This window comes from Rhamphochromis longiceps, linkage group LG8 (assembly GCF_057381845.1).
Source record: "Rhamphochromis longiceps isolate RC_006_pf linkage group LG8, R_longiceps_female_GT1.1, whole genome shotgun sequence".
Taxonomy (NCBI): Eukaryota; Metazoa; Chordata; class Actinopteri; order Cichliformes; family Cichlidae; genus Rhamphochromis; species Rhamphochromis longiceps.
The window spans coordinates 34,541,810-34,566,880 of record NC_140564.1 but is presented as its reverse complement, the minus strand read 5'-3'; the positions used below and the strand labels follow the sequence as shown (position 1 = coordinate 34,566,880).

Below are 25,071 nucleotides of genomic sequence, written 5' to 3'. Positions count from 1 at the left end.
CGGGGACCTGATCCTTGGGGTGGACCAATTTTTGGTGCAGCGTGTTTTGGGGTTTAAAAGCCACAGAAACCTGGTGTTTAGAAAAAATGTGTCTCAGCTGCTCCGATACTCCTGACACGTACGGGATCACTACAGATTTTCGCTTGGGCACCGGTACCGGTCCGAGGCCCGGAGGTTGGGGACCGCTGATTAAGAGGACCCGAGGGAAGCTCGGAAAGCTAAGCAGAAGTTATTTGGAGAGGAGAGTGACTCAGACGTGGCTCAAGTAGACACAGTGTGTAACTTTGCTACAGTGTAGCTGCACCACAGAGCAACACTGCAAAGTTCACTAAACACAGATGTTTACATTTTTCATTTATTTTTTATATTGCAAACATTTGCACTGTTATCAGTATTTGCACTATTTTATATTATTTTTTGACAATCTTTAAAGTCATTATTCAACACATTGTTATTGTTAAATAAATATCGTCAAATAATCGAGATCTCAATGTCAGTGAAAATAATCGTGATTATCATTTTTGCCATAATCGAGCAGCCCTAGAGCTGGGTGTCATCTGCATAACAGTGTAAATGTATGCTATGTCTTCTAATGATGCTGCCTAAGGGAAGCATGTATAATGTAAACAGAATTGGTCCTACCACTGAACCCTGTGGAACTCCATAATTAACCTCAGTATGTGAAGAGGACTCTCCATTTACATGCACAAACTGGAGTCTATTAGATAGATATGATACAAACCACTGCAGTGCAGTACCTGTAATACCTACAGCATGTTCTAATCGCTCTAATAAGTTCAGCGTTCAATACAATCCACCCCTCACAACTCATCAGGAAACTGACAGACCTGGGCATCAGTTCCCTCATGTGCAAATGGTCACTGGACTTCCTGACCAACCGCCCCCAACATGTCCGGCTGGATAACCACTGCTCATCTACAATCACGATGAACACCGGTGTACCACAAGGCTGTGTGATGAGCCCTTTCCTCTACTCCCTCTTCACCCACGACTGCAGACCTGCTGATGGTTCCAACACCATCATTAAGTTTGCAGATGACACCACGGTGATTGGCCTCATCAGTGACAACGATGAGGCCGCCTACAGGGAGGAGGTGGATCGTCTGGCTGAGTGGTGCGACACAAACAACCTGCTGCTTAACACCGAGAAGACCAAGGAGCTCATCGTGGACTACAGGAGGAATGCTGACCCACATCCACCCATCCACATTAAGGGGACGGCTGTGGAGCGTGTGAGCAGCTTCAAGTTCCTGGGAGTCCACATCTCCGAGGATCTCACCTGGACGACCAACTGCTCCAAGCTGGTCAAGAAGGCTCACCAGCGCCTCTTCTTCTTGAGGACTCTGAGGAAGAACCACCTGTCCTCAGACATCCTGGTGAACTTCTATCGTTGCACCATCGAGAGCATCCTGACCAACTGTATAACAGTCTGGTACGGGAACTGCTCTGCCTCGGACCGGAAGGCGTTGCAGAGGGTCGTGAAAACTGCCCAGCGCATCGCCGGAGCACCACTTCCTGCCATAAAAGACATCTACAGGAAGCGGTGTCTGAAAAGGGCTGGGAAAATCATCAAAGACCCCAGTCACCCATCACATGGACTCTTCACCCTCCTGCCCTCTGGGAGGCGCTACAGGAGCCTCCGGACTAAGACCACCAGGTACCGGAACAGCTTCTTCCCCACAGCTGTCAGACTCCTGAACTCTGCCTCCTGACATCTGACCCACGTTAACACATGGACTGAACATACACACACCCACAATGGACAACTGTACCCTCAAACACACAATAATAACATGGAGTGAACCACCACTCACAACCACCAGCACTTTATATACCTCTGTAGAAACTATCTACACCCTCACTTACCTTAACTGCACTACTGTATAGCTCTGTGTAAATAATCATTCTGTACATACGATAATCTTTAATCCTACAACTGTTTACAACTTGCATAGTTCCCATTTCTGTATAGCTGTATATCTCAGATTCTGTAAAGTTATTTATTTCATATTCTGTATAGTTTTTCATATTTATATCCTGTTCATAGCCTGTACATAGCTTGTACTCACTACAGCCTGTACATACTTATAGTTATAGAATATTCACAACATACTTCATACCGTGTACATTATAACATACCATAATAGACCCATTTCTGTAATATACTTGCATATCTATATTATTGCTAATATATATTGTAATATATCTATATCATGGCTAAACCACTTCTGGATGGATGCAAACTGCATTTCGTTGCCTTGTACCTGTGCATGTGCAATGACAATAAAGTTGAATTCTATTCTATTCTATTCTAATAGGATATTATAGTCGACAGTATCGAACGCTGCACTGAGGTCTAGCAGGACAAGCACAGAGATGAGTCCACTGTCAGAGGCCATAAGAAGATCATTTGAAAAAAAACACCTGGACTTCTTTAAGTTGCTTGAACACGTTTCACCTCTCATCCGAGAAGCTTCTTCAGTTCTGAACTGAAGAAGCTTCTCAGAATTATCTCTAATGATTGAAATTTTATTTGTGAAGAAGTTCATGAAGTCATTACTAGTTAACGTTAAAGGGATGGTTGGCTCAACAGCGCTCTGACTGTTTGCCAGCCTGGCTACAGAGCTGAAGAGAAACCTGGATTCTTATTTTCTTCAATCAGTGATGAATAGTAAGATGTTCTGGCTTTGCGGAGGGCTTTCTTATAAAGCAGCAAACTATTTCTCCAGGCTAAACGATCTTCTAAATGAGTAATGAACCATGGGAGTTTGTGTTTGGTCTTGTTGTATTCTTTTCCTTTTTCTCTGTTTTTCTTTTCTTTTTTCCTTTTAGCAGTTTCTGGTTGGTTTATTCGTGTTGATAGTCCAAGGTCTTCTTAGTATTGGTATAGCTTTTGGATTCTGTTCATGTTAAAGTTTATATTTAAGTACCTGAGTTTTTGATTTAGTGTACCTCACCTCCCCTGTGTTATTTTTATCCAATTATCAAGTTTGTATGTTAGAATGTGCCATTTACTGTTTCTTTATTTCTTACTTTGGGTTAGTCTCTGTTGGTATTTATCTCACCTGTGTTTCCCAGGTGTTTCCTCTCTGCCGCAAACACCCCTTTGTGTATGTTCAGTTGCTATCTGGTCCAAATATCTGCTTGCATGCCCTAGTGTTACCCGTTTCCATGTTTGCCTTTGTATGTGGTTTCATTTTCCCCTGTAGACTATGTAACTCATTAGCTAACTGGATTTCTGTTTTGTCTTTTGGACTTTTTATCAGCCTAAACGCACAGCTCATCTGTGTCGCACTTAGCCTGGTGGGGCTTAAGGCATTATCGTCCATTTACTTACAAATCAGTTGACAGGTTTGTAAACTTGTAGCTTTAGTTTGTTTACATGAAAAAAATAAACTAAACTGAAGAAGAAGGTGTTGTCTTTATGACTATTGGAGAACTTACGGGATTTACTTTGTGGCTAGCTGCTAGCCTGTACAGACCTTCGCATATCTATAGTAACAAAGCAGATGTGGCTACTGGAAGTTTTTTAACTCAAACTTGCAGCGTACACATGGTAGTTGGTTCAGCTCAGATCACATGTACACCATGAATGAACCCCTCTGGACCAAAATCACCTCCACCAAAGGACGTTGGTGCAGTTGTTTTAGGCCACACTCGAGTGCGCATACTGTGTTCGCATCTGCACAAAAGAGTAATATACAGGGTGAACCAGAGTACGACGAATGAATGAACCAGAAAGGAACCAGAGTATTATGGACTAAACACCCTAAGATTGAGGCTTTGAAGTAAAACTGTGTGTCGGTCTTTGGCTAATTAATAAGCTGGAGTGAAAGATTCACTCAGCCTTCAACTCAGCCTGTACTTTTTGTTAAATCATTTACTAATAGGACTTAGAAGAGAGAGGTCTAATGTCTGATACATTTAACTGTCCTGGTACAGTTGAAAACGGCTTTGTTTGTTTTCTTGTTTAGGTGGTCTGGGCCCAGACACAGTCTCTTGGTGGTTTGAGTTGGGTGTTTATTGCCACAATTCAGCCAAAATAAGTAAAGTCTGAATTTGCAGGTCCATGCCTATTGTAAGTGGGTTATGGTTTGAGAATGGCTTGGACACATACAGCTGCACCAGTCACCCAAAGGATTAGTGCTGTGATTGATTAGGCAATATAACCGTTGTTATATATAACCCAGAGAAAGGCGGAACATTTGAGTGCTATAAACCAGCGGTCCCCAACCCCCGGGCCACGGACCAGTAACAGTCCGTGAGTCGTTTGGTACCGGGCTGCGAGAGTTGAGGCTTGGGTGTGAAATTCACATTTTCAGGGTTTCCATGGGTCTTTTCCTGTGTGTTATGAACACATCTTTTTTCTTTTTGTACCGGTACTGGTTTTATTTCGTTGTATTTATCCGCGACACCTTAAAGGCCGGTCCGTGAAAATATTGTCGGACATAAACCGGTCCGTGGCGCAAAAAAGGTTGGAGACCGCTGCTGTAAACCATAAGATATGTTTGCCATCAACATGCAGGAACCAACTTGGTTATGTTACCATACCATCCATATACCATCCCTCCAGTAAAGCCCTCTGTGCTCCAGAAGCAAGTTAATGTTATTTATAATAGCCACCTTGTAGTCTCTACAGACTGATAACATCCAGGCAATCAAGCTGTGTAGGTGGACGAAACCAACCCCCTCCGTCTTTTGATATCAGATATCATTTGTCCCCAAATAGACTGGTTCAACTTGGGTTGGTTCTTTATAATCTCTGGGATCTTACCGGCTACTTCCGAAACCCCAGCACCAGGAAAATTATTTAGCAAAAGTTCAGTAAAAAAGAAAGGCCAGGAAACTTTTTAAGTCTGACACAGCTCAGGCCAAGAGAACAGAATTCATAAATATTCTGAATGAAGTAATATCAAAATTACTTCAACTTTCACCTGTGGTGCAGTTTTTTACGTTATTGCATTGCACTTTTCAAATGAATACTGAGTTGTTAATGTCCCTCTTTTATTGTATAATGTGGCATTATGTTTCTACATCATCTCCTGCTGAAATTTCTTCCTGCAACTTGTAGCATGATCATCTGCAGATGGTTTGTTGCATTGACATTTTAAGAGGTCTTTGTTGTGTGTCTTTATATTTTTATCTGCTGTTTGTGAGGAGCTTCCTGAGAACAGCTGCTGCCTTAAAGAATAAACTCAGGGGTGCAGGAACAGGTTATTGACTGGCTGCAGCCTGAGTCTGCATCACTGAAATAGACACAGATGTGTTTCTCTTGTCTAAATCCTCTGAGTTCATTTGTTTGAGACGATGTTCAGATGCAGTCAGAGGCTTTTGGAAGCCAACAAATGCAGATTAAATTTGCTTTTATTTAGTCAAACGTGGGTGTGTGTTCGTGTTGTTGATGTTTTCTGGCAGGAGCTCGGTTTCTCTTCAGTTTATAGTTTGTCAAGATTGATTTGTCTCAGATTGACACAACATGCTCACAGATGGAAACCTCCGCAGGAAATTCTGCTCTGCTGAATGTGGAGAGGAAATGAAAAACAGCTGAAAACTAAAAAATGTAATGTCTGCAACAGTGAGCATGTGTTGTTAAAATAATTTCTAACCTTATCATTCATCGGACTGTAAATGGACTGGTTCTTATCTAGCGCTTTTCTACTCTGGCTGAGCACTCACCATTCACACCAGCACTTTTTTGTCTATGCTGTCTCTAAGTGCTTACTATCTAACAGTCACACACATTCATACTCCGGTGGATGCATCGGAGAGCAACATGGGGGTTGGTATCTTGCGAGCATTGTGCTGCATCAAATATCCTTCCACAGATGTTTTATTGTCGCTGCAATGGTGCTGCCGTCAACAGATTTAGGTCAGTGTTTTCCTGAAAGGAGCGCAAACTCGTGGAGGCGGACTGATCTGCTGAAATATAACCATGCCACAAGCACACAGATCTTCATTAAAAGTGTAACTACATGAAACTTCAGTTAAGCCACTTATAATGGCTGATTGCGGGGGTTTCCATATGGAGCCTCAGTGATGACAGATTTCTCTCTAATTATTTCAATGATTGTTTACTTCATTGAAGCCGGTATCAATCTGAAATTTATTCATTTGTTTTTCATGCGACTAGTTCTTTTGATTTATCAATTTAGATTCAGGGTGTTGTTGTGCTAAGAAGAATTATTGTAGGGTCTACCTTACAATATATGAGCTTCCTCCGAAGGGTGACTGGCCTCTGCCTCAGAGATAGGGTGAGAAGTTCGACCATATAGGAGGGGCTCAGAGTAGAGCAGCTGCTGCTCCACATGGAAAGGAGTCAGCTGAGGTGGTTCGGGCATCTGACAAGGATGCCTCCTGGGCGCCTCCTGGGCGAGGTTTTCCGGGCATGTCCCACCGGGAGGAGGCCCCGGGGCAGACCCAGGACACGCTGGAGAGATTATATCTCTTAGCTGGCCTGGGAACGCCTTGGTGTTCCCCCGTACAAGCTGGAGGAGGTGGCTGGGGAGAGGGAGGTCTGGGCTTCTCTGCTTGGGCGACCCGGCCCTGGATAAGCGGAAGAAGATGGATGAATGTTTAATCTGAAGTGACTGCTTACACCCTCACTGTCAACCCTCTTTTTTATTCATTGGAAATCAGTTCAGCATTTGAACTCATACATACAAACTCTTCTCAGCTGTTCCTGTCGAGCTTGAATAAAATCTATTTACTAAGCAGAAAGAGCAGAAGACATGTGGACACTCAGTTTTTAGGCTTCGTGAAATATTCTTCAATACACTGATGAAGATCAGAAGCATCCATTTCTTATTCTGTGTGCAGATCACATCAGGAGAGACAACACAAAGACAAGAGATGTCGAACCTGAAGACTCTTCTTCTTCCTCGCTCCCACTACACCTGCTGTCTTTGTCTCCTCTCCCTCTCCCCACAGCTCTTCCTCCATCAGGTGAGTCTGATTTGATCCTAATTGTGTAATTAGTGTGTTGGTGGAGTCACAATTGCTGCTTTCGCTAATTTCATAAGCTGTATATGGATCACGTGGTAAAGCCACTTCCTGTTTACAATGCTGTGTGTTTCCTGTCTGCAGTCAGAGTAAATCAAATAAGATAATCGTATAATCTATTGATAACAGGATCTGGTTGTGACACCATAGCAAGTTCAGGTTCTGGTTCCATGCTGTGATTCTGATTGTGCAGTAGGGCTGTGCGATATGACCAAAATCTCATATCCCTAAATAAGACGTATATCGTCCTGACAACGATATATATCACAAAAATTTGACATTTCCTGTTAATTCGCTGAATCTCGGCCAGCTCGACTCATGTGAAGTGTTTTCAGCTGGGCGTCGTTTACCTGGAGTCGAGTGGGTTTTTTTTCTTTCATAGGTGGTACAAGAGGCTTGTCCTGTTTGAGTCTGAGGCCAGTTTGCACCATAATTTGCATAGCTCAGTTTTCTGGTCTGCGTCAGACTTTTCATAAACAAACCATGTCCATGCTACAGAGGTAGGCCCTCGTTTAGGAATAAGGTCCTCGATTTGTTTTGACTGGTCCTTCTGTTTGTCACCATTTCAGTTTATTTGGAAAATCTTAACAGGATCTTGAGCTTTATTGTGAAAGGTTTATGTGGAAAATAAACAAGAGGATGGTGGAGCCACACAATGGTTTTACCGTCGTTGTTGCTAATGACAGCGCATAAAAAGAGTCACTTGTCTATCCGTAGTGTGGTTATAGTACCGTAATTGTCGGGCTATAAGCCGCTACTTTTTGCACAAGCTTTGAACCCTGCGGCTTTTAGTCAGGTGCGGCTTTTCTATGGATTGTCCCTGATTTTTGTCATATCGTAAGAGGATTTGTTTTGTTTGTTCCGCTGTTGTACGGCACTACGTTGGCTGGCGGAAGGGCATGTGATCAGACACACAGTATCGGGGTTCAAGAGTGGTATGTTGGTCACATGTCCATCCGCCAGGCAACATAGTGCTGTACAAGTAGCGCGAAAAACAAACTTCAAAGTAGCGCTACGCGTTCAGCGGGAGGCGTGGATGACCAGCGGCCATAAACTTGCGAAAAGCAAGTTATGCCCAACTCCACCGGTGGAACCTGACAGCGTGGAAAAGTGTGAAAACATCCACGATCACCAACGGATTTCGAAGGGCTGGACTGCTGCATGATGGAGAGGAGGACACCGCCACGGCCCTTCTGAGGGTGTTCGACACTGACAACGAGGATTTGTTTGGTTTTGAAAGTGACAACAAAGGAGAGAAGCGGAGAGTGGATGACGAAGCCACCCTGAGCCTGTTCGTGTCCGACACTGGAGAAGAGGACTTTGGTGGTTTCAGTGCAGGAAGAAAAGAAAGATGGTGAATGACTGACTTTTCTTCTTGTTAAAGCCGTGTCACTGCACCTGAGCCTAAAAGGTAGTCCGGATCTATTTTTCTGGTGTGCTGTAGGTTATTGTTATGTACTACATTTGTTACTCATTTATGAAGCACAGTACATGTTTCGTACTTGTAATTACCGCTACTTGTACATATACCTAAAAAGTAGGGCTGGGCGATATGACCCAAAATTTATATCTCGATATTTTTTAGCTGGATGGCGATATAAGATATGTATCTCGATATATTTTTTTTAAGCCATAAAGTAAGAACAAAAAGAGAGTTCTTAGTCAAAGCTGTGTCCCAGATGTCACACAGGCACTTTTATTAACATAGAGCAGATGTACATGAAAAATTACTCAAAATTAAATTATGAGCATTCATTAAATAATAATGCTCCATAAATAAAAGAAAACAAGGTTGTTTTTGTGCTAAACAAAGAGCTCACAATTGTGCAGTCAAAATGTAAACTAAAAGACGCTGAGCGTAATAACAAAGACAGACAGATTTCACAGCTGCTCTGTTCCCAAGTTTTACTGTGTGACTGACAGCCTGGAGTTTGAAATCCGCTTCATAACCACGTCTCTTACAGGTGCCATTTATGGTCCTTATACACACACAAGGTAATATTACGTTGATGCACAGTACGTATCACTCCGCGAAGCTCTTCGGTAGCCGTAATGCGCCGACAATCTATCAAGCGGTGCAGCTCCGTAGCTTACCAAAGTCGTACTCAAACATTTTTGACAGATTGCTGAGCGCCGTGTACCACATAAAAGCGGTTCGCGGCCATCAAGCACAACCAGAATTCATACATAAGGCGCGCTATCAACTTTTGAGAGAATGAAAGGACTTTAGGGTTAGCGCTGTTAGCTCGTTAGCGCGGTTAGCTCGTTAGCATGTTTAGCTCGTTAGCTCGTTAGCACGTTGACGCCGTCCAGCCCCACGCATGGGGCGATGCGCAGTAACTCGTTAACGGAGATTTGCCGTGTCCGTCTTGTCGCTGCCTGCATGTGAAGCGATGGGGGAGGAGGGGGAGTTGTCTTCAGTGAAGGCGAGGCGGAGTAACGTTGCGTAGAGACAAAAGTGGACGAAAGAGAGGCAAACTTGTGGCTCCACAACTATAATTATAACGTAACATAGACTATATCGATATAAAGGATATTGTCACATCTTATATCTCGTATAAAAATATATCGATATGTTTTAAAAACTCGATATATCGCCCAGCTCTACTAAAAAGTTATGCAAATATGTACCCATAACTTGTTTTTCAAAATATTAATAAAAGGGGTGTGTCTCCAAATAGCCGTCTCTTTCCTGACAATTCGCTTTGTGCATATTCTCTTACATATGATAAGTCAGCATTGAAACACCTGCAGCTTTTAGTCAGGTGCTGCTAATGTATGTACAAAACAGGATTTTCCCCTGATTTTAGCTTGTGCGGCTAATATTCAGGTGCGCTCTGTAGTCCGGGAAATCAGAATCAGAATACTTTATTAATCCCGAAAGAAATTAGGGTACAAATACGGTAAATATAAGAGAAAAAGAGAACTTTAATACAGCCACTACAGTGACCGTCAAAACCATGAAAAAATAGTACTGTAAACGGTTTATTTTGTAACACCACGAAACAAACGATAGCATATAATATGAAATGATAGATGTTTTCATATCATCATCCAATATATATTGTCATATCGAACAGCCCTATTGTGCAGATCTCTGCAGGTGTGGTGATATTGAACAGCTTGTTATGTGTCTCCTCTTCTGGCTGCGTTCATCTGTTTTTCAGCTGCTCATCACTGCTGTTGTGTATTTTTCATTTTGCTTATTAAAATCCAGCCGTACTCGATTTGACGCTGTGTATCTGTTCTGGTTTTTTGCAGCAGCGAAACAAATCTGCAGCTCAGCGTGTCATTACTGAAAATAAAGTGACTAACAGCCTCACAGACTCAAAACAGATAATAAACAGCAGTGGGGAGTCTATCGTCCACTGAGGAGTATGAAAACAAATATTTTTCCACAGTTTCTGTCTGACATCAGGTAGCTGCAGTGTGTGACTGATTTTATTAGCATCTGCTGCTGATCACAGTCTTCTTACTTTGACTGCTATAGTCCCTCAAAAAGAAAAAAGAAAATCACATAATAATTCAAAAAAGTTTAGGGAAGTTAAATGTGTACCAGTGTTAGTCAGTCTCAGATGTTTCACTGTGTTTCTGCTGCTGTGTGCAAAATAACAGATTCATCAGCCTTTATAAAATGTAAAGCAGCTCATTACAGTGCCGCGTCTTTCAGCTGTGTTTGATTAGCCTGAGTGTGTGTGTGTGTGTGAGTGAGTGTGAGTGTGTGTGTGTGTGTGTGTGTGTGTGTGTGTGTGTGTGTGTGAGTGTGTGTGTGTGTGTGTGTGTGTGTGTGTGAGTGCGTGTGTGTGTGTGAGTGTGAGTGCGTGTGTGTGTGAGAGAGAGAGAGACTGAGAAGATTTCTCAAAGGCATTAGTTAATTTTCTTCCCACAATCCCTTGCTCCTCTGAGCCAGTCCTGTGTGTGCAGCTGTTACGTGTTTGCTACGATGCGTAGGGTTGGCTTCCAGGGGCCCGTTCTTCGTACCTCGCTAAGTAAGTTAGCCGGATTTGACTGTTGACGATTTCGCGTGATCCTGGATCGTTCGGTTCTTCGAAGCCCATCCGGGACTTGCTGTCATAGCAACAGAGCCGTAAGCGTAAACCTGCTCGGGAGCAGGTTTACTTTATGTAAACAGGATTAGATCGCGGCCACTCAGGTATTTCCGCTTCATGTATACGAAGCAACAGCGATATTTTACCACTGTTTCACCATAAATAAATAACATCAATGTAACTAAAGATAATGCAGCACTTGATCCTTTTATTGATGTCACACAGATACATACAGGTCATTTCCTAAAAAAGGGAAATGTACTATTAACATTCTATTACATGTATGTGATTATTACAGATGTAATTCAGATTTCAGAGTAGTAATTGTAAATTACTTCGTGTAATCAAGATGAGAGACCACGGCTATAAAAGCGAAGGTGGATTTGGGAAGCCTGTCGCAGCCATGTCCTGTCCGTATACGCGAGCCACCCATTGCGGAAGGTGCAAGATTGATAAGGAGAGTCCTCAGAATTCAGCGTATATTGCGGGACAGACAGGATCCTTTAGCTCAGCGCGACAGTGTGCTCATAGAGAGATATCGATTTTCCCGTGAGGGTATTATTCACTTAACCAACTTGTTGACGAGGGGGTGCAGGACCACCACCTGTCTTTTTTTGCGCTGCCCTTTTTCTTGGTTGCTGTTATAAACAAACAAACAGATTATTTCAGGGTCTCTGTCCAAGAGACGAAAAGCAATATAAGTGATCAATATTACCATTCTGTAGAATATTCTTATATTTCACTTTTACTTGTTCCCATGTTCTAGTGGGTCCTGTTGTGGCTCTAATGTGAAAGGGGATATAATATAACATAATGTAATATAATATAATGTAATATAATATTGGATAATATGGTGTGATATGATAAATCTACCCTACCACCTACTGGTGTTGGCCAGAGGGGCCGATGGCGCAATATGGCAGCCTGGCTTCTGTCAGTCTGCCCCAGGGCAGCTGTGACAGCTACCAGTGTGTGAATGTGAGAGTGACTGAATAGTGGCATTGTAAAACGCTTTGGGTGCCTTGAAGAGCGCTATATAGATCCACTCCATTATTATTGTTATTATTAAATTACTTACGAGTTTAATTTGTCAGCAACTTTCTGCCAGCCCTCTCTCCTTGCTTTTGCAGCCTTTGCAGTGTTCCCTTGCGTTTTAATTAGACTGAAACTCCTAAAATCCCTCACTCAAGAGTTCTTGCTCTGCTGCCGAAGAATACCGAGCCGAGCGCGCTCCTTCGACATTTTCGCCGACCAATCAAAGGGTTGCCGATCAATGTTTCTACTATCGATGCGTAGCCCCTGTTGGGCCACCCAGTGATCTCACATTACTTCATCCAGCTATACTAATCGTCAACAACAGGTGTGTTCGGGGAACCGGAATAGCGAGCTCAGAGTTAGCGCGATGATTTGATCTTGGATGTGTCATTTGATCTTGGATGTAGTAAGCGACGTACGAAGAACGGGCCCCAGGCCCCTCTTCTCTGGACACCCTCTCTTCTTTTAAGATGAGGCTTCATTTTTGCTAAAGCATATAATTAGGGTTGGATCAGGTGACCCCGGCCCTCTCTTAGTTATACTGCAACAGGCTCAGGCTGAAAGACTTTCCATTATGAGAGTTTCTTCTTCACTCTCCTTTTTTCTCTCCCCAGGTGTTTATATACAACTGTCATGATCCTTTATCTTCTCTCTGTGACAAAATCATTTTTTAAAGATTTTTTAAAGAAGTCATGGAAAGCAGTCAGTGTTCACCATTCACATTTTTTAGATTCCAGTCTGAGTTTAGACCATCAGAGAGCAGAAGTGGATGCTGAGCTCTCAGCTTGTATATTCTTGGGCTGTTGAATCATTGGTCACTGCATCCTGTTAAACAGACTGAGGCAACTGATGTGGCTGTACGTTAGTCCTATCGAGAGCATCTAATTCAATTCAATTCAATTTTATTTATATAGCGCCAAATCACAACATAAGTCGCCTCAAGGCGCTTCATAGATACAGAGAAAAACCCAACAATCATATGACCCCCTATGAGCAGCACTTTGGCGACAGTGGGAAGGAAAAACTCCCTTTTAACAGGAAGAAACCTCCGGCAGAACCAGGCTCAGGGAGGGGCGGGGCCATCTGCTGTGATTGGTTGGGGTGAGAGAAGGAAGACAGGATAAAAGACATGCTGTGGAAGAGAGTGATTTTGATTGGCTGCCGTGCAAAATAAGTCAAGACAGGTCGATCCTAGATAATCGATTGCTTGTGTGGACTTGGGGCAGCCAGGTATCCCATAATGCATTTCAAATCACAGGCAGCAATGTTGGTGGTGTAAAGTTTTAAAATACCCGTTTTTCTGTCACCAGCTACACTTTTAACTGGGTTTTAGCCGCGAATGTCGCGCCGTAATCTTCACGTCTGGTCAGGTTGTCAACATAGAACATGTTTGTGCTCAGATGTTTTCAGAGATGTCACTCGCTCTGCTAACAGTCAGCTGACAGAGAGCACCGAGCTTCTCCTCATAAATGAAATGGTGAAGCATTAATTTAACCCCTAAAGGGGCTACACCTTCAAGTATATCATGCATGATATCAACATTTATGTTTTCTGTTGCATGAAATTAGTGAAGGTTATTCAGAGAGGAGTCCTCTTTCACACTTGCTTGGTTCGTTTAGGCTGACATGTTCCTGATAACTGTCTTTGGTGTGCAACTCAACTTTGTCTTCATCATATATCAGCTGTGCATCTGCTTTGTCAATCATGCAAAACTGACAGAATTTGTTTGCAGAGAAACTTACAAGGTAGCCACAAAGTGAATGAATTCCTTTTATGTTGTGTCTACATCTTCAAATATATTTTTAGCACTTTCAAACTCCTTCATTAATGCTTGAACAGCCTCGCTGTCTTGTGGTACATCCAAGCTACTCAACAAAGCAGCAGTTGACTGTTGCAAACAGTCTACAGTTTTCTCAAGCAACTCCTTTGTACAGTTTACACTTCTTGTAACATCTGTTAAAGTAATATTTGATGAGGCATACATCTGTGCCACAAAAGAAGCAGCACATTCACCAAGATCAGTATAGTTTTTTAACTTTGATACTGCACCTGCTACATCACCGGGCATCTCCAAAACATCAGGAACTACTAGATCATCAGTTTCAACTGAACAGTTTGATGTCTCTCCTTGGTAAGAAGGTTGAACTGAGTCAGCATCCACTGAAGATGAAGTAGAATGAGATCTATGCAGGTGCTTTGAAAATGAATTTAAGTTATAATACATCCTTGGGCAGCCATCTTGGCTACATATAATTTTCAAGTTTAGTCCATCTCATAAGCAGTGAATTTGACGAAGATGCCAAATGAGGTTTCTCACCTCTGTGAACAGAGACTCTCTACATTTTGGACAGGTGAACATTTTACTTGCATCCTTTAATCTGTGCAATCAGCTCCAGTACTTTGGTTTTCCTTTGGGTGGACAGTGGCAGGTCATAGACAAACTCAAAGAAGGTGAAGACGGAGCCAAGCGGTGCTGGATAGGACAAGGACCCAATACAGTTTGAAAAGCTTATCCACAGCACACGTCTGGCCATCATTCAGAGGAATGGTTGCTTTGTCATTCTTGGCAACAATGACGTACTGCCTGGTTGCACTGTTTAGATCCCCGATGCATATCGGCTGGGGTTGGTGTGTTGTGGATGATGCTTCAGGATCACTGCAAAGGCTTGGAGATGGGGAAGATAAAGATAGATTTTTAGAGAAGTATTCAGTGAGGTTTAGACAAATGCTTTCCTCAGGTAAATACTGTGTGAACCTCACTGAATACATATCAGTGCAAGAACAACCAAGTGCGTTATAGCTGATTTAAGGCTGCAACGACTGGCACCAACTGGTGGGAGCAGGTGTGTTAACACTACAAGGGCAGTGTAACAAGCCTCATCTAATGAAGAAAAGCAAGGTGTAAAATTATTCAAAATACAGAAATGTGTTATTTAATCAATTATGAGATGTACAACAAAAATGACTTTCTCTTTTGTGAATAGATGAAATCAGAAATGCAGAGGCTTAAGGCACCTCATTTGGCTTATATGTGCAGCCCAAGGCCACATAATTTAAATTCTTTAGTTTAGTCTAGTCTCTAGGAATCCACAATAAGAGACTGGATCATAATAATGCTCCTGAGAAAGAAAGGACAGAGGTATATGGGTAATATACACTCAACAAAAATATAAATGCAACACCTTTGTTACTGCTCCCATTCCCCATGGGATGGACGTAGAGACCTAAAATTCATTCCAGATACACAATATAACCATCCCTCCCAAACAGTGGTCACAAATCAGTCCAAATGTGTGGTAGTGGGCACATCTGCTATATTGAGATAATCCATCCCACCTCACAGGTGTGCCACATCAGGATGCTGATCTGACATCATGAGTAGTGCACAGGTGTACCTCAGACTGCCCACAACAAAAGGCCACCCTGGAATGTGCAGTTTTTTGCGCTATTGGGGGTCTGGGGACCCAGAACCGGTCAGTATCTGGTGTGACCACCATTTGCCTCATGCAGTGCAACACATCGTCGCATGGAGTCCATCAGATTGTCAATTGTGGCCTGTGGAATGTTGGTCCACTCCACTTCAATGGCTGTGCGAGGATGTTGGATATTCGTGGGAACTGGTACATGCTGTCGTATACGCCGGTCAAGCACATCCCGAACATGCTCAATGGGTGACATGTCCGGTGAGTATGCTGGCCATGCAAGAACTGGGACATTCTCAGCTGCCATCTGCCCTGAACAATGGGAACCATGATTCATCCGTGAAGCGCACACCTCTCCAACGTGCCAGACGCCATCGAATGTGAGCATTTGCCCACACAAGTCTGTTACGGCGACGAGCTGGAGTCAGGTCAAGACCCCGATGAGGACGACGGGCATGCAGTTGAGCGTCCCTGAGACGGTTTCTGACAGTTTGTGCAGAAATTGTTTGGTTGTGCAAACCAATTGTTCCAGCAGCTGTCTGGGTGGCTGGTCTCAGACGATCTTGGAGGTGAACCTGCTGGATGTGGAGGTCCTGGGCTGGTGTGGTTACACGAGGTCTGCGGTTGTGAGGCCGGTTGGATGTGCTGCCATATTCTCTGAAACGCCTGTGGAGACGGCTTATGGTTGAGAAATGAACATTTAATGCACGGGCGACAGATCTGGTTGACATTCCTGCTGTCAGCATGCCAATTGCACGCTCCCTCATTGCTTGTGGCATCTGTGGCATTTTGCTGTGAGACAAAACTGCACATTCCAGGGTGGCCTTTTGTTGTGGGCAGTCTGAGGTACACCTGTGCACTACTCATGATGTCAGATCAGCATCCTGATGTGGCACACCTGTGAGGTGGGATGGATTATCTCAATATGGCAGATGTGCCCACTACCACACATTTGGACTGATTTGTGACCACTGTTTGGGAGGGATGGTTATATTGTGTATCTGGAATGAATTTTAGGTCTCTACGTCCATCCCATGGGGAATGGGAGCAGTAACAAAGGTGTTGCGTTTATATTTTTGTTGAGTGTACATTATTAAATTGCTAAATTTACTTACAAATCCTTCCCCCTGTCCTGCCACTCGGACACTCAGTGGTGATGATGAGGGTAACTGGAAAACAAAGGTAACCTTTTTTACTTCTGTGCACTTCAACATTTTTAAAGGAAAACATTCATTGAAAATTTTTAACAAAGCACAGTAAGGTGCTATACTTACTAACCACACCTCTCCACCAGATCCCCAATGCAAGTCTTCACAAGAAGCTTCCACGATGGCACTGACAGGGTACCTGTAGTTTCATACTCCTTAAGAATCTGTGGGGCTTTCCTCTTGAGTAGTGACTTCAGGGGTTGACTTTGTTCTTCTGTGGTAATGGTAGACTGTGTGAAGGCAACACCAGACACTTTACCTCTCTGCAATAATCTTCAAAGTCATGACAGCAAATTTGCACAGAGCATAGAAGCACGAGTTTACTCAAAAAGCTGCAGCGGAAGAAGGCGGTTTCTTAATTACCGTGATTATAACGCAATGACTAAAAGAAATTCTGAATAATAATTCAATTGATTTTATCTTATAGTTGCTACTTGGTGAATAAATCTGATCCTGACTAATAGTTAATAACTGTTAAAACACAATTTTTGACTTGGGAAACTGGAGAAATGCAAAGTGTACCTGACTTTGTCTAATCTCCCCAAGACAGGTTTCCATCGGTGGCCCTCCGGCTGACAGGACGATATGGAATCTATCAAAGTCCTTAACATCTACCTCACTGTCAACATCAATATATTCCATGAAATCAGTGTTATACTTTAGCAACCTATCAAGCACACAGCCCATGTGCTGAGCTTGGCTTTGACCTATGATGTCTTTGGCACTGCTGACATGAAGAGTTTTTTTTACAAATCTCTTTCTCAGCTATAAAAGTGGTTACAAGGACTTTGACAGATTCTAAGTTGTCATATGTGTGCTGAAAAAAAGAAACACGTGGCTAAATAAATAAGATAATTTGCTTGGTCAAGTTGCTGTTGTTTGTTTTTTTTTAATAACACTGACTATTACTTAGTCAGAAGTTCTGCATGAAAAAGAAACTATATCAGAGCATGTTTCCAGCAATAAGCCTTAAAAAAGAATGTGCACATACTCTAGTTAATCATACTAGATGCAAAAACTGCTTTAACTGCTTAAAAAATAATTATCTCTGTCAATATGAGGTATATTTCATGTTAACCAGTAGCAGAGCTCTAGACTAACTTTTTGCCATGGGCGTACCGGTACGCCTAACTTTAAAAAGTTAGGCGTACTCACAGCCTTGGCCAGCCGCTTGAGGAGGTACACCAGAGAGATAGAAGGCAGGAGAATAAACCAGCTGTTCTCCACAGAACCAGCAAAGGTGTACTCTCAGTGGCAAGGGAACAATAATAATAAGAGAACAGCACCACCAAGGCTGGAGACGGAGCAATACTGGAAGAGCATATGGGAGAAGGACGCAACCCATAACGGCAATGCTCAGTGGCTAGAGGATCTGAGGGCAGACCATAGCAACCTCCCTGAACAGGGTCCAGTAACCATCACAGTGGCAGATATCCAAGAAAGGGTCTCCAGTATGAAGAGTTGGACAGCACCAGGGCCCGGTTCCGTGGAGAACAGCTGGTTTATTCTCCTGCCTTCTATCTCTCTGGTGTACCTCCTCAAGCGGCTGGCCAAGGCTGTGAGTCTTTGCTTGGCAGTTTCCTTTTTTTTTTTTTTTTTTTTTAAATGACATCAGAAACAGCAGTATGCGACATTACGTGATGGCAGAGCTTCAGTTCATCCTTTGTCATTTTTTTTTTTTTTTTTTTTTTAATAAATAGGACAGGGGGAATGAATGAGAGAAAGAGGGGGAGAGAAAGAAAGAAAACCAAAGGGGAGAAGAGACGGTGAGAAGGGGGGGGAAGAGAGAGAAAAAAAAAAAAAGAACTCCTGGGTCACCTGTATGGAGAAAAAAAAAACAAACAAACAAAAAAAACAAACAGAGGAGACAGCAAACAACAAAGAGTAACATAATAATAGAGAAAACAAAGCACCATCACAATAAACTAGCTAGTCATAGATATCAATATTTACTAAATAATAAACGATATTGTGCAGCACGCAAGATAGACAGCGCACAGTGTGCTTTGAGGCAGCAGCCAAGAAAGCTTTAGTCCGCATCTGTGAATACCCATGTGTGCATACCTGTGTGGATCAGCATGCTTGCATTCCAAAGGTTTCTCCATGTAATGATCTGCTAGGGAGTGTGGGGGGGCCACAGCCCCGTCCTCCAGGGTGTGAAGCGGGTATGGAGGAGATCAAAACTCCAGACATCCAGAGGCCCCCAGAACACAAGAGACCATGGAAGACCAACAGAGGGGCAGCCGTGCCACTGTTCCAGTAAGAGCTGAGGAGAGTCCCAGATGAGGGCTCGCCCAGCAGCCGCGGAGCAGAAGTCAGGGGGAGTTGCAGTGACGCGCCCGTGAGCTCCGCCGGCCCCCAGCTGTGCCTGAGTGACCGAGCCCTAGGCCGAGAGGCCGGGGGCACCCCACCTCCAAAGGGGCCCGAGCGAGCCCCAGGCCCCAGGCCCCGACAAGCGGCCGCCAAGGAGTGAGCCGGTGTGTACCCGGACGCCCACCCCCAGACACAAAGAACCACCAACACACCGACACCTGAGGGAGTCCGCCACCGGCAGGGGAAGTGGTGGTGGGTGGAGATAGGCCTCCAAACCTTGGAGGGCCTGAGGTGTCCCCAGAGAGGTGGCGTCTGATACCCAACCTGACATATAGACACAGACATACAGGCACACACAGACACAAACATCCATTCCCACCCTCATGCTCTCATATGCACTCACTCCACACTCAACCAACGTGGAGACAGACATAAAGAGACGCTGTACACACAATCACACTCCCCAAGCGTACTCTACAAACCGGGTCTAGGTACCCTTGCCCCTGGAGGGGGGAATTGCACCCAGACCCAGGTGGTGTTACCCTTTTCCCTGCGGTGGGGAGAGGCAGACCACCCCGACTCCGCAGCAGCAGGGAGGCCCCACACCCCAGACCGCAGTCGGACGGCCAACTCCTCCTACTAGCCCTCCCGCTCCAGCAGGCCGCAGAGAATGGGGGTGGGAGAAGACTCCAAACCTCCCTCCACCCGCTCATTGTAGTGTTGATGCATATGTGTTCTAAGGTGCAATTAAAACCCAGGAGGGCATGGAGCTACCTGCCAAGGAGCAGCAGGTAAGCGCATAGTCCCTCCTGCTAGCCCTCAATGACTAAGTGTATTTAAAATTGAGAGGTGGGCAACGACGTCAGGGGTGAGGTATACACCCTGATGGTGATTTGGACTCCGTGATTGTGCCCACCCCCAAGATCCTATATGTATGTGTAATGAGAGTGTGAATAATGTGAATGTCTAAGTTGTGGGATAAAATTGAGGCAGAGGCAGCCAGAAGGGGACGGGGGGGGGGTAGCCTCCTCTGCACCCTGGTGACATACCCCCACTCCAAGGCCCTGCATGTGTGGGTGGTTGTGGAGGAGCGGGAAGAGGGAGGCAGCTGGAGATGGGGAGGGAAGGAAGGGAGGGGCAGGTAACCCCTCCCTGGGGCCAGCTCCCCCGCTGACCCCAGTAGGCACTCCCACCCTCCGCGACCCGCCAGGGAAGGGGGGCCCAGGCCCATCAGACCGGGGCCCAGTGCAGTAGCGCCCCCCGGCTCCACAGAGCCCTGGACAGTCCACCCAACCCCACCACAGAGAAAACTGCACCCACCCCACCATCCACACATCTTCCAGACTACATAAGATGGTAAACGCCCAGGCTGAGATCTTCCTCCACCTCTCCTGTATCTCCCCCTCCTGCAGAGAGTTCCTGAAGAGAAGAAAGCTCCTGCAAGATGTGACCATCCCCCCCACCAGTTGAAGAGCCCCCCAGGCGGCTCGACGCACCGGCGGCACCCTGCTCCAGGGCCGGGCCCCCATGCACCCACCCGCCCACAACCCCGGCAACACACCAACCAGGACCCAAGCCCCCGAGGCCCGGCCCGGGCCCCAGCCCAGAGACGGAGCGCCCCCAGAACCTCACGCCCATCCCGGACCCACCCAGGGGCAGCCAGGTTGCCAGGTCAGTAACCCACGTCCGTCAGCACAGACCCTCCCCTAGCCCCGCTGCACGCAGCCGCGAGGAAACAGTCACCTGAGAGCCAACAGAGCCCCCAACCGGACGTGACCGCTACCCCGGGTTGAGCTCCCCAAGGAAGATGCCTCCGGGGAACCCCCCGACGCCCTAAGCCTGTCCCTACCCCCTCACCAATCACAACAGTGAAGGCGGGACCAAACTATGACCCCCCACCCCCACTAGGTGATGGAGCTGATAAAAGGGGCCCAGAGCAATTGATCTAATGTGGTGGCAGAGGCTGTGTCAAGACTAATGTAATCTAATAGATAATTTCTATATTGGTTAGAATTAAGATTATTTTTATTTTTCCAGTTCATGAGGATTGTTTTCTTGGCTATGCATAGGGCAGTGAAGATCATATGGGCGATATTCTTTTCTGAAGTGACATTATCTAAGCTGCCCAGTAGACACACTAAGGGGGAAGTTGGGATGTTACATTTCAGACACTTTGATAAGTCTTCACATATCTCGCGCCAAAACTTTTGCACTGGTGGACAGAACCAAAGAGCGTGGATGTAATTGTCTGGTGTATTGCCTTGACAGTGTGAGCAGTTGTTGGAAGATGTAAAGCCCATCTTGAACATCCGATGACCTGTATAGTGCACTCTATGAAGTATTTTGTATTGTATTAATTGCAGACTGGGATTTTTAATTAATTTAAAAGTTTTTAAGCAAATCTGAGACCAGAAGTTTTGGTCTAGGTTGACTGATAAATCTGCTTCCCACTTTGCAGTAGGAAGGGATATTGATTCATCTAATTTAGAAAGTGTTCTGTATATTTTAGATAATAATTTGGGGGATTTAAGAGTAAGAAAATGTGCCGCACTTAGTGGTGTTTGTAATTCAACTTGACTGAGGTTAAATTTCTTTTTTACTATGGATTTAATTTGTTGATATTCTAAAAACCTTGTCTTGTTGATCCCATATTGTTCAACTAGTCTGTCAAATGGAATAAATTCTGTTCCCTCTAATATATGTTCTAAGTATTTAATTCCTTTACAACTCCATTCTGGGAAATTAATCATATTATTGTTTTGTAATATGTCAGGGTTATTCCAGATAGGTGTACGTTTGCATGGGATTAATGAAGACTCCGTTATTTTTAGAAACTCCCACCATGCTGTTAGAGAAAAGCTGATGTTGATACTTTTAAAGCATTCATGTCTGAACAGGGTCCAGTAACCATCACAGTGGCAGATATCCAAGAAAGGGTCTCCAGTATGAAGAGTTGGACAGCACCAGGGCCCGGTTCCGTGGAGAACAGCTGGTTTATTCTCCTGCCTTCTATCTCTCTGGTGTACCTCCTCAAGCGGCTGGCCAAGGCTGTGAGTCTTTGCTTGGCAGTTTCCAAGGCCTCAGGTATGGACAGCTTGCTGTATTTCTTAGGCACCTTATTTGTCGCACCTTTCTGCAACTCCGTTAGTTGGCTAACCTCCCTCCGTGCTACTTTGATCTTGCCCTCTAGCCTCCTTCTCCATGGAGGGTACTGCCCCTTGTCGCTGTTCAACTTGTAGCCAAGCATCTCACTGATCACTGCTGCCGTATTGTAGATCAGCTTGTTAGTGTTGGTAATCGTGGCTGTAGGTATTGTCCGTAGTGCTGCATTAACATCATCTAGCAGACCTTCTGAGGGTACTTCACGTAATCTTGGTAACCGGCTACGGCGGATCCAGGTTTTAAGCTTGATCCTATTTTTCAGGTCAGTTCCTCTCGCACTCAACGATCCTTCTCCTATCGCACTTGGGGCTATGTACCCAATCTCGGGTGGGGGTGATGATATCTCCCCCCTGACCTGGCGTCCTGACTCCTCCTTGCCGTAGCATTTGTGTTGTACCTCGTCAATCTCTAGCTGTGAGAGCAGTCCCTTCTTTCGAATGTTGGAACACTGAGCTACTAGTTGTTTCGCCGTCATTGTGGATGTTGGGTATCGAAGAATCCACAGGTCCGTCATCCTATTCATGTAGCCCCTTCCGCCAGGGTTACTTGCGTAGTAGCATTCCAACAACGCCCTGTTTTCGTCTCTTGCCCACCGATGCCTTCTTCTTCCAGTAGCCCACTTTTCGTCAGGGTGCCCTGGTTCCTCAACACCTGACGCGGACCTTGTTGATCCGGGCGACGTCCGAGCCGGCATGCCTTCATATTTATCTGTCTCGCTCATGTTGCGGTAGGCTTGCTTAGCATAGGGGGTCTAGCCTTAGGACCCTTACTGGATACAGACGCCCCAGGCAGGAATTGAACTTGCGGTCCAAAGGCGTGTAGTCTAACCACTACGCTATCCAGCTATATATATATATATATATATATGTGTATATATATATATATATATATGTGTATATATATATATATATATATATATATATATGCACATAATGTACATGCACGTTAAATATGCATCAATGGCAGACTCATACCTTGGGCCAACATGCCTCCAGTGTGGTCTTCTGGAAAGTACGCAGGCTATAAACAGCGAGCGCAGAGTCTTTGTTAATAAAATGGATGGTTACGCTCATGTAGGGCTACGTATCTCTGCTCGTCCATAGGTCAGAATTCAAGGCATAATGCACGGCCCTGCAAACATCCTTCTCTACTTTGGCCCGGCATGCATCATATAAGCAAGGCAACTCGACTTTACTGAAGTGCTTACGACCGGGCATAACGTACCTCGGATCAAGGACTTTGACGAGGTCACGAAAGCTGTCCTTCTCAACTACATAAACAGGGCCATGCCTTTACAAATATAACGTGAGATGGCTTCTGTGATTCTGTAATAATTTATAAAATTAGGTTAGAAACGATAGAAACGAAGAAAAATGGCATATTGCCCAGCACTATTAACCAGTGAAAAGTAATTATAACAAATATTTATCACAACACTACTAAATGTAGTCTATTAAGTGTGATAACAGAAGACAGAGGGCAACGTCAAACTAAAGTTAATCAGGCTTTAATCCTATTCTGTGCTAGCAAACGAATGGTCGCGGTGAACTGACTACATTTGCTATATTCAGAGCAAGGGCGTAGATTTCGTTTTGGCATTGGTGGGGGCGAATGATTCAGTTTTTTTTTTCCTTTTTGTCTTTGCTTCTTGATAACAAAAGGAGAAATGTACTTGCCTACATATGCTATTCTACATGCTTTTAAACCATTTAAAATTACAATTGATAGTTTTATATGCGAGTTATATAATGCTAAATTATAATTAAACAAATGAATAAGTATTTTAGACTTTAGTTTACTTCAGCCATATTCAATATAAATCAGGTATCATACAAAAATAAAAATAACTTCAAATTCAGCAGGGCTGGACTGGGACAAAATCGGCATTTTGACGAGTGACCAGCCCACCATGGTATTATAGGAAAAGTCATAAATCCTTTAAAGCCTTTATAATAAGCTTAAACCTATACCACCTTCCATATTCTGGTATTCTGAACAGTAACACCTAATTTATAATTACATATACCTATAACTGAAAGGGTTGCCAACTCCCAGCAAAAAAAGAAATGAAAAGAAGTAGGGAACCCCCCCCCCCCCCCCCCCCCCACCCTCTGCCTCAAGATGCTTAACTAACAAAACCGATTTAAATTTAATGCACTTATACAACAAATGCACATAACTCTATTATTTTTCTCCAGTAATTAAATACATTCAACATCTTTCTTCAACAGAATTGCAGACTGCACAGATGGTACCTTCCCAAAGTAAAGAATACTATAACTTACTGGGGTATATACTAACTAGACTTAATATTTACTGAATACAATAATGCATTTCTATACATTTTACATCAGATGAAAACGTTTGTTGTAAGATTCAGATAATTATTTGTTAAAAGCAAGACATTTTAAATGAGAATAAGAAAGAAAAGTATGTCTTTGTGCCCCCCTCTCCCTGTTAATACCCTACCTGCCCCCCTGGCAACACTTTGCTAGACCCGCCCCTGCACAGTCACCAGCTGTCAGCTGCTTAGAAAAGGATCCTGGTGTCATTTGTCTCTCAGAAACAGTTCATAACTTCAACTCATCCATGTCACCTAAAAGGTAAACCTGTTTCTCCATCACCTGTTCAGCTCTGATGGTTCAGTAAGGACATCTCCTGGTTTCATCTTCATGTTTCCCTCTCACCACATATCCAAACCACCATCATGACCAGCAGCTTTCCAGCTGTGGCTCCAGCAAACATCAGCTGATACTAGAAATTAATATGAAATAAATTCTAACAACAGCTGATCAAGCTTAAACGTGCTGCTGTTGTTTAACCGACATCTGCTGGTTTCCTCTTTCTTGCGCAGAGAGAAAA

The 25,071-nt window shown here is 44.1% G+C and overlaps 1 protein-coding gene across 5 annotated transcripts in view; it reads left to right on the top strand.

The window, feature by feature from the left end:
* tcerg1l (transcription elongation regulator 1 like) overlaps positions 1-25,071 on the top strand; it is an 84,854-nt gene that overhangs the window by 8,831 nt on the left and 50,952 nt on the right. For all 5 annotated transcript variants that reach the window (XM_085417206.1, XM_085417208.1, XM_085417207.1 and 2 more), the window contains exon 5: positions 6,838-6,963. In XM_085417206.1, the coding sequence (XP_085273332.1) occupies positions 6,838-6,963 (126 nt within the window). The remainder of the gene's footprint in view (positions 1-6,837; positions 6,964-25,071) is intronic.